We start from the raw sequence: 15,073 nt of genomic DNA on the forward strand, positions 1-15,073 counted from the left end.
CAGTTCTGAAAATATCAAACTTACATTAATTTGTGTTTCTCAATTACTTTAATTCTAATATCATGGTCTTTTTCAAAATGTATTCTATGTTGTTAAGAATTTCAAGTAAAATTGAAAAGATATTTTTTTTTATATGTTTAAAGAGAATTTTTGAATATGTTTTTGTGGGTGTGTTTAATGATCAGAACACCCATAGGTACTTTACTGGTGAGGGAAATTTACTTCACTGGATTTTAAAATTACACACCTTCATTGAATACCCATCAAAATTGTCATCACTAAATGATGATTATGAAAATGATATGACATTTGCATATGACTAGGTAGAAATTGTTTATAGCACTTTCAATATTAATAGTGGTAAATGCGGAAGAGGTCTCTTTTGATGTGGTGGATTACTGTCTTTGTAAATTACTTCCTTGCTTGTTTTACTTGTTAAATAAAATGCTTGTGGTATTGATGTTAGGGGGTTTGACTGGTAGAGGAAGGATAACCAGTTGTAGTGCAAACAAACAGATTACTTTCCCATGTGATCATACTGCATAGAAATGTTTACACAGTTGCACTATTGCAAAATGTTAACAGCTTTACAGTTCCTGTTAACAGCCAACTAACAACCAACAGCTTTTCCCTCACATTTAACTTTTTCAATTGTATTTATGTTTATTAGCAATGTTCTATAGAGCAAAAATGAAATGGTGAGACAGCAAGTTCAAGAAAAATAGTACAACAATATGATATAACAGTTCAATATTGCATGCCAATGTATAGAAATTTTAAATTGTATAAGGAAGAAAACAAAGAAATGCTAAAATAAACATACTTACAAATATGATACTTGAGACTTTAATTCAGGGTAAGTGGATTCAATTATTTTCAAACAATTAAGGAACGCAAAGTGGAACGCAAAGTGGAAGTGATGTTAGGATAGTAAACATTACAGTTCATACTTCAATGTTTCTTAGGCAGGCATAGTCCTTCTAGCTGGTGGGATGGTGTTCCAGGCCTTGGTGCAGTCCTAGAAAAGTATTGCTTTATTTTTTTTTTCTTCCTAGAGAATGCCACTTCAAGAAGAAGGGCCTTAGATTTTTTAAGGCAAACTTGTAGGTAATTTATTCCTGTTTGAAGACACTTTTTTCTTTGTTGAGGAGTCGTTTTAGAGTGGAGAAATGTGTAGCTGTGTGATCCTACTTTCTCCTAGAAGTGATCATCCTGGAAGCTTTATACAGGGCTGCTTTGAGAGGAGGAATCAGGTTTAACTTTAGAATTAAGATATTTTCATAGTCCAACAAGGACTGAACCACTTGTTTGAAATCTACAAGAATTAAAGATGTCATTTCCTACAGGACTCTTAAGTTGGTAGTATGCACCTTTTGCAAGAAAATGTGTGTGTGCTTGGAGAATCAGGTTCTTTGTCAGGATAAAACCTAGAAATGTAGAGCATTCAAAAATGGACAATTTGCAGTCTAGCAATGTAAGACATTGTCTTCTGCAGACACAGAGCAATTTGCAGTGGAAATCAGGAGAAACATAGGACCTGATTTAGAGGTTATGTGGATGGGTTACCCTGTGGCAAATGTCCCATTTGCCTTTTTACAAGTGCATTGTATGGTATGCCACTTATAATAAGGTGGTCAGGATATCTTCCACTTTTGTGAAGGAGTATCTCTCTGCCAAACTCAATCAGGCCATCTGTATTAAGACAGATTATCTGAGAGTATGGTGAATCATTCAGTAATGAATTCTCTGATATTGTTGGCAAGGAGTTAAGTGCTTGTCAGGCAGGAAATGTGCATAAGCAGCTGTTAACCCTCAGTGTAAAAGTGTTGCAATATGTTGGATTGTTCCTCCTCTAATGTTCCAGAACGTCTTCAGTTTAACTCTTTATCTTGGAACCCCTGACATCACACTAACCTAAGGCATGTATCACTAGACCAATATCCTCACAAAGTCATGTATACATGAAGAGATACATGACAAGTTATTTTTGTGATCATGATGCTGGTCAACCTTCTAGCTATTGTTGCTCCAATGATCATATCAGGCACCCCGGCTGAGACATCCTTCTGTCACTTTGTTTAGTTATGGAGGGAAATAACCTATATGCATTGTCCACATGATGATGCCAGCTAATTAGGCAAGGGCTACTAATCTCTTGTGGATCGAGCAATGGCCAGATTGTTCACTACCACGCTGAAGGTCGGCAATTATCGATAATTTATCAGTGGACCACCAATTACTACCAATAATATTCGCCAAAGTTCTTCCACTCCTACCTGAACACAAAAGAGACTTGCTAAAAGTACCAATGATAAACTCACAGCTGTACTGCTAGAATGGATAGTACGCATGCCTTGCCAGATAACTAATCTCCTAACTGAAGTGCCTACAGAACATGGCTATGGAGCTAGCCTCTATAAAAGACTGCATCTATTCCATTCTCCACCATTTGTTGCAACTCTTATGGAGCATGGTCTTGTTATACTGGTGCACGTAGCTGTGCACATTTCTGTTTGACTGAGGTTCCTCTTCTAGTGGCCTGGGTGCCGGTAAGATGTGATTTGATAAATAGGGTCTTCCTTTCCATCATGAAGTGGAGAAAGGTGAATTTCTAGTTGATTTCTGATGGAATGGGGTGCCATGCTCTCAGTGTATACCAGGTAGAGGACTGGCACCTGTTCTGTTTCTTACCTAGTTATACTTTTATCTAGTGTTGCTCTATTGATGCTGCATATTAATTCGATTTTTCTCAAATCAATTTTTACTTATGAAATATATGCTATTTCTTAGAAATTACATCTATGTTACATGTTCCCCTCAGACAGGTTGAGTAAAAATTTAACCAATACTCATGTTTGAATGAAGATCTCGTAATTTATGTATTAGAGAGTTATGCAAAGGCGTTTTAAAGGAAAACACGCATTAACATAATTTCTTGTTGTCACACTTCATTCTCCCGAGGAAAGCAAAGCGAAAAAGATTTCAGTGTGTGAACTGAGCTTCCCTACATTTTCATTAAATGGGATGCTTTGCGAGTATTGTGAAAAATATTTTTCTTTCCCCTGGCTCTGGTGTGTCAGTACAGGAGTCCACTTGCGCAGTTTTGGGAATCTTCTTTACCTGTGAACCTTTGTTTACAACAGTAGAACATATAATGAACCTCCTCTCTTGATGTGATGTAGACATCGGCCTCTGGTGGGTACGTGGATGTTACTCTTGAGAGTCTTTTAACTTCTTTAGTGGCCATTTTCGAAGCACAGGCTTGTTAACTACTTAAAATCTGTTCATATCGTTTTATTTCTTGGTTTTGAGTAGATCTAAAGTAGATAAGAGTGATATTAAAAGCAAATATTGTGTGTAAAAGGTAATACAGGAATTTCGTTTTTACCTGCTCTTACATGTTGTGAATAGGCCATGGAACTTCCGATTCCCTATTGGTAATAGTGAAAGGAGTGCACAGTCCTTTCTATGTGCACTAACTGTACATGGGTATTCCCATTTGTGATGTTCTGAGGCCAGTTCACAAAGGTACGCAAAAGAGTACTACAGGAGTACTCATTTACATACTCCAAAATACCTTTGTGCAGAGGCCTATAGGTAGCGTCCTCGATACTCCACCCCTGCTCCTTTCTTCCAATACCAGCTAACACCTTCTCGTTCCACACTGTGCCCCTTAGGCGAATTTAGTAATTGAATCTCTCACATACAGATTTAAATATTGATTCACATTTTCCCCGAACAATTGTTCATCTGTGTCTTTTTTTAATACAATCTCATAAAATGTAGGTTGTAAGACATATTCTAGTTATCTTATCCTGCATATATGCCCTGTTTATTTTCCCAAATAGGAAAGTGGTCCCACTCGTCCTTAAAATGGCCTATTTAAATTACTTGGAATAGGTAGAATTCAGTACACAGCTCAGAGTTACTGAGGTTCTCTTCAGAGATGGGTACATTTCTCTGTTAGAGTTCAGGAATAGCCTCATTGTTTTTCCACAGGGTGCTGCATGAAGAGGAGTTTTGTTAGATGTGTGTTTCTCCAGCCAGACACAGGTAGGCTCCCTGGAGAAGTGAACTTTATCATCACATGCCTAGCGGTGCATGCTTATTTTGTACAGGACACTAAGGGCCGGTTTTAGAGTTTGGAGGAGGGGGTTACTCTGTCACAAAGGAGATGGATATCCCGTCCGCCGTACTGCAGTTCCATTATAGCCTGTGGAACTTGTAACACCTCGGATGGGTTATCCATCACGTTTCTGATGGAGTAACCCCTCCGCCAAATGCAAAATCAGGCCCTAACTCTGTTATGATTGAAGAACCTACCACAGACAATCTTCAAAAATGTTTTTTAACAGCTACTACATGATAGTCTCAAATGCCAGGACATCTCATATGGAGTGGTACCGCCTCTTCAGGCAGTATAGTATCATAAATGCAGAGGCTGCGATGAGCAGTGGCAGTAGAACAACTATTAAAACAATCACTACAACAGGCACCCCGCAGGACAACATCACCATATCCAGCCTTGTTCCTGCAAGAGCATTGGGAGTGCTGCAAGAGGTCTCTTCCAGGTTTTCCATTTTATCCATGTTCTTATGCAGCCAGGTAAGAAACTCGATGTTATCACAAGAACAGTCCAGAGGATTGTAACTTAAATCAATGATGCTGAGACCAGATATGCCATTCACCATCTTTTGTGGTATAATTTTAATATGATTTTCTGCAAAGTTGAGGACAATTTGCCTGAGATCATAAAATGCATTGGTGCTGAACATGGTTAACTTGTTACGATTCAGGAGCACATACTTTAACTTTGTCAAGTTATGAAATGCTTCGTTGTCTATTGCGATTAGTTCGCATTCAGATAAGATTAATACTTCTAAATTAGGAACCTGCTGCAGCAGGTTACTGCTGTGAATGATGCCAGAAGAAAATGCATTCCCCTTGAGATTGAGAATGACTAGGCTCTTCAGACCTGTCAGTAGATCCCTGTTGCTAGTATCTGCGTGGCTGCTGGATAGATTAAGCATGCGTAAGTGCTGCAGGTTGCGGAAAGGTTTTTGTGAGGCATTAACTTTAAGATGGGTATGAGTGAAATCGAGGAGCTCCAAGTGGATGTTATCTTGGAAGGCTAAGTCTTGGACTGTATGCATGTCATTGTAGCTTAGATTCAGATACTTCAGGCTGACCAGCCCCTGGAACTGTGCACTACAACAGTCCGAAGAACCGATGCCACTGATGCTTAAGTCCAAGTATTGGAGCTTTGCAAGATCTTTGAAGCAGCCCGAGCCTAACTGCAGGGCTTCAGTTCTCTTGAGAGAAAGTCGAGTAAGAAAAGGAAAGCTGGCCAACTTGATATCACACGCATGTTCAAACGAGTTCTCGTTGAGGATTAAATCAGTCAACAGACTGTTATTACTAATTCCAGAAGGCAGGTCACTGAGGCCGGTGTTAGTCAGATCCAGTTTTTGTATTTTGGTCAAGCACTGGAATGTGGAGCTGGAAAGGCCAGAAAAGTGCATGTTCTGCAAATTGACCTCAGCTGTAGTGATGTTGCAGATAGCTTGCAGCATGTGGGGAGCTATTCCAATATTATCAGCAACATCCTGGAAGGTGCCAATTCTAAGAATGTGTGCATTTACACCCATCAATCCTACCAAAATCACCGAAATCTCAACCGAACTAGCACAACCAGCAAAGTCCAGGGTGTAAAACACGCTTAAATTAAAAGATCTTGGTTCAATGTATTTAATGTAATTTCCTTTAAGAATTAAGCTTATATTAGTTGCTTGTTTTAAATTCTCTACATCGGTTGCCGATATGCTGTGTATGTTGTTTAACTGAAAATCCAGATATTTCAATCTTTTCCCAAGAAAGCCAGTGGGCAATTTGATTGAAGTCAAATAATTATTTCCAAGATGTAAAGTTTCCAAGCTATTCAAGTTTTGCATTGGAATATATGTTAAGTCACTCAAGCCAGTTTGAGTTAGGAAGAGATGCTTAAGCGAGACAGGGCCATCAAAGGCTGTGTCTGCTACATACATCAGTGGGTTTCCAATTAACACGAGTGTGTCCAAATCTGGATTACTTGCAAATGCGCCTTCATATAGCCAGCTAATCAAACATCTGAAAAACAACAGAAAAATTAAAAAATTAAAAACGAGTAAAATAAAACATTCACTTAATAGCGTTATGGCAGGCTATTTGTGACATTATAAATAGCTTTAGATTACATCACCACTCGAGAACAGTATTAATGTATGCCCTTACAGTTACTGTATTATCGCAAAGGGGCGTTATTACCCATTTGCAAATACAGAACAGACTTTTACTGTAAGGAGGGCTGCTTTTGATTTTTTGGCATGTAGGCAAAATGCTGCACTGGTGTTTCAGGAAGAATGGGCCAAAGACACTGACAATTACATGGCACATCCCTGCCTGAGCGCTTCCGGTCCCGTTACAAAAGATTGTTTTCACCGCATTGCAGTCTATGCATGACATAGTGTCGGACAATGAAGTGTGGTCGAAAAGGGGACCCCCTTGGACGGCTCTAGACACATTCAAGCTCTGGGCAGTCTTTCTTTGGGTAAATCGGGGCTTCGACATCCTAGAATGGCGGCCACTCCGTTCCCAAACACCAAAGGTGAAGGAGGTGAGAAGACGAGAGCTTGAACGTGCTTACATTTTACAATCTTACAGCATTGGGGCCGCAGCTTGTGATCTACATTTTGGACGTCAGGTGTTTATTCGGCCTTAAGGACCCTGCGGTTCCCTTCTGCCCCAAGAATAGGTAGCAGTGGAGCAGTGCTTAATTTGTGCTTGTTGTTTCCTGTGCTGAGCACCGGCACTTATTTTTGAGGGGCTTATTCTTCTGCCTCAAGCATTTGCTGTGAGCAAAAGACACCGATGGGAAAGACGGAGAAAGAGAAAAACGAAAAAGCGTCACAAAGGGAGAAAGTAGAACGCTTTAATAGTGAGCTGAAGGGCAGGGAGGGGCTGTAAATGGATTAAAGAGACTGGAGATGGCTTCGGGATTACGCTGCCTCAGTATTCGGTGCTCGCACATTTAAATGCAGCAGCTGCGTGTTTAAGAGGAAGACTCTGGGCACCAGCACGTTTATATTTACAAATTAAGCACTGTAGAGGAAGTAAAGGTAGACGCTACTTGGGGTTTTAAATGCCTAATAATTAGAAAGAGAAGGACCAGCAGAAGCTGCCCATTTATCATTTAAAAATCTTCAGCTGCCTGTGCTCCAGTGATGCCGCTTTTAACTTGAAAAATAAGAATTCACTTAGTTAAAAACAGACAGACGCAGTTCTTGCCACAAAATAAATGTAAAAATATAATAAACCCATTGCAACATAACAAATACACTAATATATTAATAATAGAATAACTGTAAACTAAAATGGATTTAATGTCACTCTTTCCAGCAACGGCTCAACACACAGGGCGAAAAGGAGTAAGGACAATGGGCATCCCTGTCTTGTTCCTCTGCTCATGCTGAACAAGTGTTACAGAATACCATTAATTTAAACTTTAACCACCGAGCCAGAATAACCATTCAGTATTCAGACTTTGAACCTTGGTCCCAGACCAATCTAATCCAGCATTCCTGTGAAGGCGGACCAACGAACCTAGCGAAAAGCCTTTTCCGCATTGATGGAGGCAGAAAATGGGTTTCTGAGTACACCCGGCTTTTTCAATTAGGTGGCGTGTATGTGTGGTGTTGTCACAGCATTATGTTTTGGGGATGAAGCCCATTTGGCCTGGATCCACCAATCCCTGCTTGTATGGCCTAAGTCGATGCACCAGTATACCCATGAAAATGTTCACATTGATATCCAGCAGGGATATATGGCAGTATGATGCCCATTTCGAAAGATCCATGCCCGGTTTAAGATGACAGTGATAACTGCCTCACGCATAGTTGGTGTTAAAATGCCAGTGGCAGCAAAAGTATTGTACAGGCGTGTTAAAACCGTGTCTAGAAGTGGGCAAAATATAGAATGTTTCAATAAAGCTGTCCAGGCCCGAAGCTTTCCCAAGGTATAGCCTAGTGATCTCTTTTTTTAAATTTTTTTTATTGTCCTCATTCAGCCCCACTTACTGAAATCCCTCTTCGTTCTTGTAACCTTTTCGCCCTCTTGCCTAAGAAGAGAGAGTCAAGTCAGGGGGTGCACCTTTGTCTCTCCTGGTCCACCTAGACAGACCTACCAAGGCTTCACACGGTGCTTAATCATTGGACTGAGGCAAAAGAAAAACTCAATTGTGCAATTTCCCATAGATACCCCTCAGTGAAGTTTAACAGGAAAACAAATTTCGACGGTTCTCTGCCGATTTTACTAATGGTGCCCACATTTCTACGTTTTTTTTTGGGCCGTGCACATTTAGATCCATATTTGCCACACGGAGAGCAGCGTTCAACCAGTCAGTATAGCTCGGCGGGTGCTCCTTCAGCCATTTTTTACAAGTTTCATTCCGTCCCAACACAATTACATAGAACAAAAATGCACGATTAGTTTTATTCACTGTTTTCCATATCCCCTCATCCTGGAGCTGCCCAAAAATAATTAATGGTAGTGATACATTGATTTTCCAGCCCAACATAGATGATAACGCCCTAAAAACCTCCTCCTAAAACAACCGAACAAAAGGGCAGTCCCAGAACATATGTATATCTGTTGCTCCTAGCCCACCACATTTCGGGCACTTAATCTCCTCCCCCTTCTTAAATTTGGAAACTTTTGCTGGAGATATGTATGCTCTATGTAGAGTATAAAGATGATTTTTTCTTAGTGGAGCCGGCTTCACTACTTCATACAGTGTCATGCACGACTTCCTCCACCATAACCCAATCTTGTCGCCTAACATCACCTTGCCCCATAATTTGCTTGGTAGGTCAAAGTTCTCATCCAGAATTTCTAATATTTCCCAATACCAAGCCGCCACCTTCTTCCCTGAAGCCGAAACTGCCAGGTCTAGAAAAGAGTCCTCAAAAACATTTACCACTCCTAATCCTTCCTTAGTAACTTTCTCCCACTGTCTTATCTGTAAATATTTTAACCTAGACAGAGAACCATCCGTAATTCTTACCAATTCATCCAGAGGAAGTAGAGTACCTTCTCGCGCAATCTCCCCCCACCTTTCCACACCTGCCTTTTTAAGTGGTAATACAAGAATATCCTGGAAACATTCTGGGGTGCCCGGGGAGTCCCAGATAGGGGCCTGATAACTATAATAGTGTACACCCATCTGCCGCCTCAACTGATACCAGCTCCTTGCCATTCCTTGCAGCACTTTTAGTTTAACTTTTTTGAAAAATTTAGGGTCACCAAATTTAAATAAAAATGACTGTAAGCCCCCTTTTTCAGACAACACCATAGCTTTATACATTCTGCCTACTGCTGAATCGTCTGGGGATATAAACAGCATACTTGAGTTCTTAAACAAAAAAGCCCACGCATAATATGCCAAATCAGGAAGAGCCAATCCTCCTTTTTCCCTCCTTCTACGTAGCTTTTTCCATGATATCCTCGGCCCCTTTGAGTTCCAAATGAAACTACTTATTGCTTGTTGCATTTTATCTAAATGCACCTTGTGCATTGCCAAGGGTATAGCTGAAAACACAAAGTTCCATTTGGGCAGAATAAACATCTTAATTAGATTTGTCCTCCCCAGAATCGTCAAAGGGAGATATACCCATTTTTGTAGCATAATTTTACATTCGGCTAATAACCTTAGAGCATTCCTCTCTGCTAAATCCTTCAAGTTTTGAGTCACTAGAATACCCAGGTACCGTATTTCCTGCTTAATTGTTGTTGGCCCACCCTCCATATTCCACTGCATAATTTCTGTTTTCCCCGCATTAATCCGGTACCCTGATATCCTTCCGAATTGTTCAGCCAGATCTTTAACTGTATTAAAAGCAAGGGGCAGGTTATTAGTATATATTAACACATCGTCTGCATATAAATACATTTTCTTTTCCCAGCCATTGCAGGAGAAGGGTGGGGATAAGAGGGTTTTGTCTGATTTTTCTGGCAAATGGCTCAATATATAGATTAAACAATACTGGGGACAAGGGGCAACCCTGCCTCGTACCTCTTGAGATAGTGATAGGACCCGTAAGTTTACCGTTCACCAAAATCTTAGCATAAGGGGAAGTATAAATCCGATCGATTATACTACAAAACTTTGAGCCTAAATTGGCCCGCCTCAAAACTGATTTAAAAAAATTCCAATTAACTTGGTCAAAAGCCTTCATTGCATCTAACATCATAACTGCCAAAGGCGACCCAAACGTTGTGGCCATATCTATTGCCCTGATCAATTCAAAGGTTAATTCGTGCAAATATCTACCTTTTGAAAACCCTTTTTGATCGGGGTGCACTAGAGTATTCACTGTCTTACTCAGCCTATCCGCAAGAAGCTTAGCCAACAGTTTATAATCGCTGTTCAACAATGATATAGGCCTATATGAGGAACACTTCGCTGGGTTTTTACCCGGTTTCAAAATTAGGGAAATCACTGCTTCATTCCATGAAAGAGGAATATCATTACCAAACTCCAGGATCCCTCCAAACAATTCTGTCAGCACTCGGATAACTAAATCCTCTAGTGCCTTATAAACTTCCACTGGGATACCATCCGGGCCTGGCGCCTTACCCGATTTACTACTAATCAGGGTTCTCCTAATTTCCTCAGCCGTTATTGGGGCGTTCAATACTTCCTTCTCCTGCAGTGATAAACCTAAGAATCCATCAGCCCCTAACCAATCCGTCACCATACCTTCATCCAACTCCAACTTTTCCGAATACAGATTTGAAAAGAAGTTTCGAAAAGCCGATTCTATTGCCGCCTCATCTATTGTTTTTTCACCTGAATGCCCCACTTCAACTTCCTTAATGTAATTCCTAATTCGATCCGCTTTGCCTTTCCAAGCTAGCAACTTCCCCGCATTTTCCCCGTATTCAAAATGGGCCAATTTGCTTGCTTCCCATTTGCTTTGGATTCTTCCCTGTAGTATCTTTTCCAACTGACTTCTCAACCCCTCCCAGCTAGACCTCACAGTCTCCGTCTCTCCTGCTTCAATTATTTTCGCTTTACATTTTCGCATTTCCTGCTCCAATTCATAAATCTCTTCTTTCAACCGTTTATGTTTCTGGCTGGAACAACTCCTTAATTCCCCGAGGATGACTGCTTTAAATGTGTCCCATACTACAAATAAGGGAGCGGAGCCCAAATTTACACTAAAAAATAATTCAGCTTCCTTACGCAACTTTAGCAACACCTCTTGATCTAATAACAATGTTCGATCAATCATCCACCGACCACTACAACTTGTCTGACAAAAGCACATGTTTAACACCACCGCAGAATGATCTGAAAAATGCGAGGGCAGATACGCAATATTCTCCACCTCCTCTTTCAAACGCATGTCCAATAAAAAATAATCAATTTGCGACGCATGTCTGTACTTCTTATTAAAGAAAGAGAAGTCCTTACTATTCCCCGCCCTTTGCCTCCAAATATCGCACAAACCAAATTCCTTCATCATCCTCCTTAAATACTGTTGTGACTTAGGTGTACCTCGTGATTTACAGTTATGTCTATCTAGCTCATTGTCTAGTACTACATTGAAATCACCCATCAAAATAACCGGGTCCGAAAATTCCAGAAGCTGAGAGAAAAGCTGCTTTAAGGGTTCTATGTCGTCGTGGTTAGGCCTATAGTATCCTGCTAATACCAGATTCCGACCTCTAAATTGTGCTTTAACTATTACTCATCGCCCTGCTAAGTCTGATCTAGAGTCCAGGATTACTACACCCCCCTGCTGTACATGTTTAACTAAAATTAACACACCTTTATTGTGATAGCTGTGATCTGTGCATGCAAATGTTTGCACCCATCTTAGTTTTTGTATTATATTAGTACACTCCACCTTTGTAAGATGTGTTTCCTGCAGAACTAAAATTTGTGCTGTGGAATCCTTCAAATACTGTAATATTCGTTCCCTTCTTCCTCGCACCCTTAAGCCATTAACATTCCATGAAAGAATTTGTAGTGGCATATTCAGCACCCTCTGACCTCCCCCCCTACTAGCCATCTATCAATCTTAAATAACAAATAGTTGGGCTGAACGAGGCACTACTTTTTACTTTCTTCCAATCTCCCCCCCCAACCCTACAACTCCCCCCCCTCCCTACCCCCTTCCCCCCACCCCTACCCGTGGAGAACCCCCCCCCAACTAAGGACCATGCTGATCCAAATTTTAGAGCGCCCCCAGGTTCCTAGGAGAGTTTCGCCATTGCGCATTACACGCAGCCTTATTCAGTAGCCTGCTCATTTTTAACCACAGCCAATAATTCATCTGCTTCACTAATGTCTCTAATGTTGTACATTTTGTTGTTATACATAACTCTAAGGAAAGCTGGGAATTTCAGCTGAACCGAAACCCCCAAAGATCTGAAAATCTCCAAACGTTTCCCCAACTCCCACTGCCTATCCATAGTCGCCCTGGATAGGTCAGATCTAATCTCGAACACAATATCCTTCACTCTTAAAGACTTCAATTTCAATGCTCTAGATAAAATCTTTTCTTTCATCTGGTATGACAGAAAGTTTATCAAAATTTTCCGAGGTCTACTGCTATTTGTTCGTAGCTTAAAGGGGTCACGGTGGATTCTCTGAATATCCTTCCCAATTTCATCCTCGGTTTCCTCTAGATCCACCGCTGATTTGATTAATGACACTACAAAAGCTTTAAGATCGCTCCCTTCCGTGCCTTCCGGCACTTTCAACAGTTTTAGATTATTCCTTCTAGAATAGTTTTCCATCTGCTCCACCCTGTTTTTTAGAGCCAGTTTGCTCCTCTTCAAAGTCTCGATCTCGCCCTTATGCTGTACCAGCTCCTCCTTCATACCCCCCATCGCTTCTTCCAGGGCCTGCGTTCTTACCATTACGCCATCAATTTTTTTCTCCAGATTAGCACACACCTCTCTTATCTCCCCTTGATTTACTTCCGAGTTCGCAAAGCCCTTTTTAACATCCTCAGAAATAGACAAAATTAAAGCCTCCAACGAAGCACTCAATAAGGGGGGGGACCCCAAGACAGCCTGAGAGGGCTCCGGCGCTACCGTCTTAGATGCTTAGTCTTGAACTCCTACAAGGCTATCATTTGGAGTCTGAACTAACACTGGGGCCATCTGTTCTTCTCCTAGCCCTGGCAGGGGGGACCTCGCCCCCTCCCTGCTCTCACCCATAATGTTTTCCACCTGCCTAGTGGTAACTTCTGTTGCAACTCTAACCTGCCCGGGGATAAGTGTAACTACCTCCGGTCTCACTTTGAAGAAGGACCTTAGAGAGGGTGTCAGCTTATCTCTACCTTTAAGTTTACTCTCTCCTGCTTTCCCCCCCACACTCCTGGCTCCTTCCCCGGATTTAAATCTCGATTTTTTTTTTTTTACCAATCCTCCCTTCTCCTTTGCCGGAACCAAGTTATCCTGGGGCAGCTGAACCGTCCCCTCCACTCTTGTTAAGGGGAGCAGGGGAGCAGGAGACACGCCCCCCTCCCACTCTGCCTCACCGTCTTCTTCCTGGCGTTTTTCTCCGGAATCTCCTTGGGCTGCTCAGCCCACCGCCACTTCTCAGATGCGGCTCCAGACGCCCTGGTATTTCAACTACCGCTATTCCCCCGAAGGGGAATTCGCGCTACGTTTTTACGGGTCCGGCGCAGCTCCAGCGCGGCCCGATACCACCAGACAGCCCCCGCTGTCCTCCAAATTTCCTCGGATGTAGTTAATTGCGGCGCGCACATTCGTGTGCTTTTGCGACCACCACTCGCTCCGCCGCTCGGCTGCCGCGGCTGCGCAGCTGCCGCAACCTGCCACGCCCCCAGGGAACCGGAACGGGAAGCGCTCTAGCGCGCTACGTGACCTGCTTAGCCCGCCATGTTCTCCCTAGCCTAGTGATCTCTTATACAACCTCCATCAAAGTGATATCGGTCCCAAGAGTTGTGGTGTGCTGAGTTGTGACGGACTGCAGTGTGATATCTGATAAATGGGAATGAGTAATGTGTACTGGAAGTGCTTCGAAGGTATATAAATCCACATAAAAGTGCCCACAACTTGCATGCTAGTATTTGCCCACCTTTATTCCCTTCTAATAACACTGTGGCAAACATAAAAGGGTGTATTCTACTCTATCCACATCTAAAGCTTTCAGTTGCTGCAAATAATGTATGGACACCAGACTGCTTATGTTGTCCCGCCTCGCCCTGTTATATTGTGTCGCTTCTGAATCAATTCACAACTTATCACTGCTTGGAAGGCCTCCCACAAAACCAAAATGCCTGTGTCTGTGCCATCATTGACATGTATGTATTCTGCAATTGTTTGCTTAAGTTGTTCAGTGACAGTGTCATATTTCAATAAATTATCATTCAGTATCCATCTGTGCGAGTGAATATCAGCATGGTGATCTTGTAGCTTAATCATGATAGGTGATTGGTATTAGAACACAGAAGTCTCAATACTGGTGTTTCTTTGTTAAAGCCCCTGTATGTCATGCCAGTGAAGTGGCCTAACTGGGCATAAAATTGATATGAAGCAGAGAAAAATGTGTAAACCTGTTGTGTGAGATTTAGGTGGTCATTACAACATTGGCGGTAAAAGCTGCTTACCGCCGCGGAGAAGACCGCCAACACACCGCCGAGTCCGTGGAATTCTGCCACGGCCATTATGACCCAAAGGCCGGAATCCGCCAAAATCTAGACACCCACACAAGTCCGCCACACCAAAGGTCAGTGATAAACTGGCGATAAGAAATCCTCCACCGTCACGCCAACAGGAATACGCCCACACTATCACGACCCACGAATCCACGAGGCAGTCTTTCAACTGCGGTATTCCATTGGCGGTACACACCCTCGCGCTCAAAATACACACACATTTACAAAACACTACCACCTTGGACAATTTGAAATACACGCACCTGATACACATACATACACCACTCCCACGCACCCAATACAATATAAAACACACACCCACATTACCCACAAACCCCTAT

The 15,073-nt window shown here is 41.9% G+C and overlaps 1 protein-coding gene across 1 annotated transcript in view; it reads right to left on the bottom strand.

Annotated features, from left to right (window-relative positions):
- Positions 1 to 640: 640 nt before the first annotated feature.
- CD180 (CD180 molecule) overlaps positions 641 to 15,073 on the bottom strand; it is a 138,043-nt gene continuing 123,610 nt past the window's right edge. Inside the window, exon 3 of the mRNA XM_069223011.1 lies at positions 641 to 6,126. Coding sequence (XP_069079112.1) covers positions 4,389 to 6,126 — 1,738 coding nt within the window. The 3' untranslated portion in view covers positions 641 to 4,388. The remainder of the gene's footprint in view (positions 6,127 to 15,073) is intronic.

This window comes from Pleurodeles waltl, chromosome 1_1 (genome assembly GCF_031143425.1).
Source record: "Pleurodeles waltl isolate 20211129_DDA chromosome 1_1, aPleWal1.hap1.20221129, whole genome shotgun sequence".
Classification (NCBI taxonomy): domain Eukaryota; kingdom Metazoa; phylum Chordata; class Amphibia; order Caudata; family Salamandridae; genus Pleurodeles; species Pleurodeles waltl.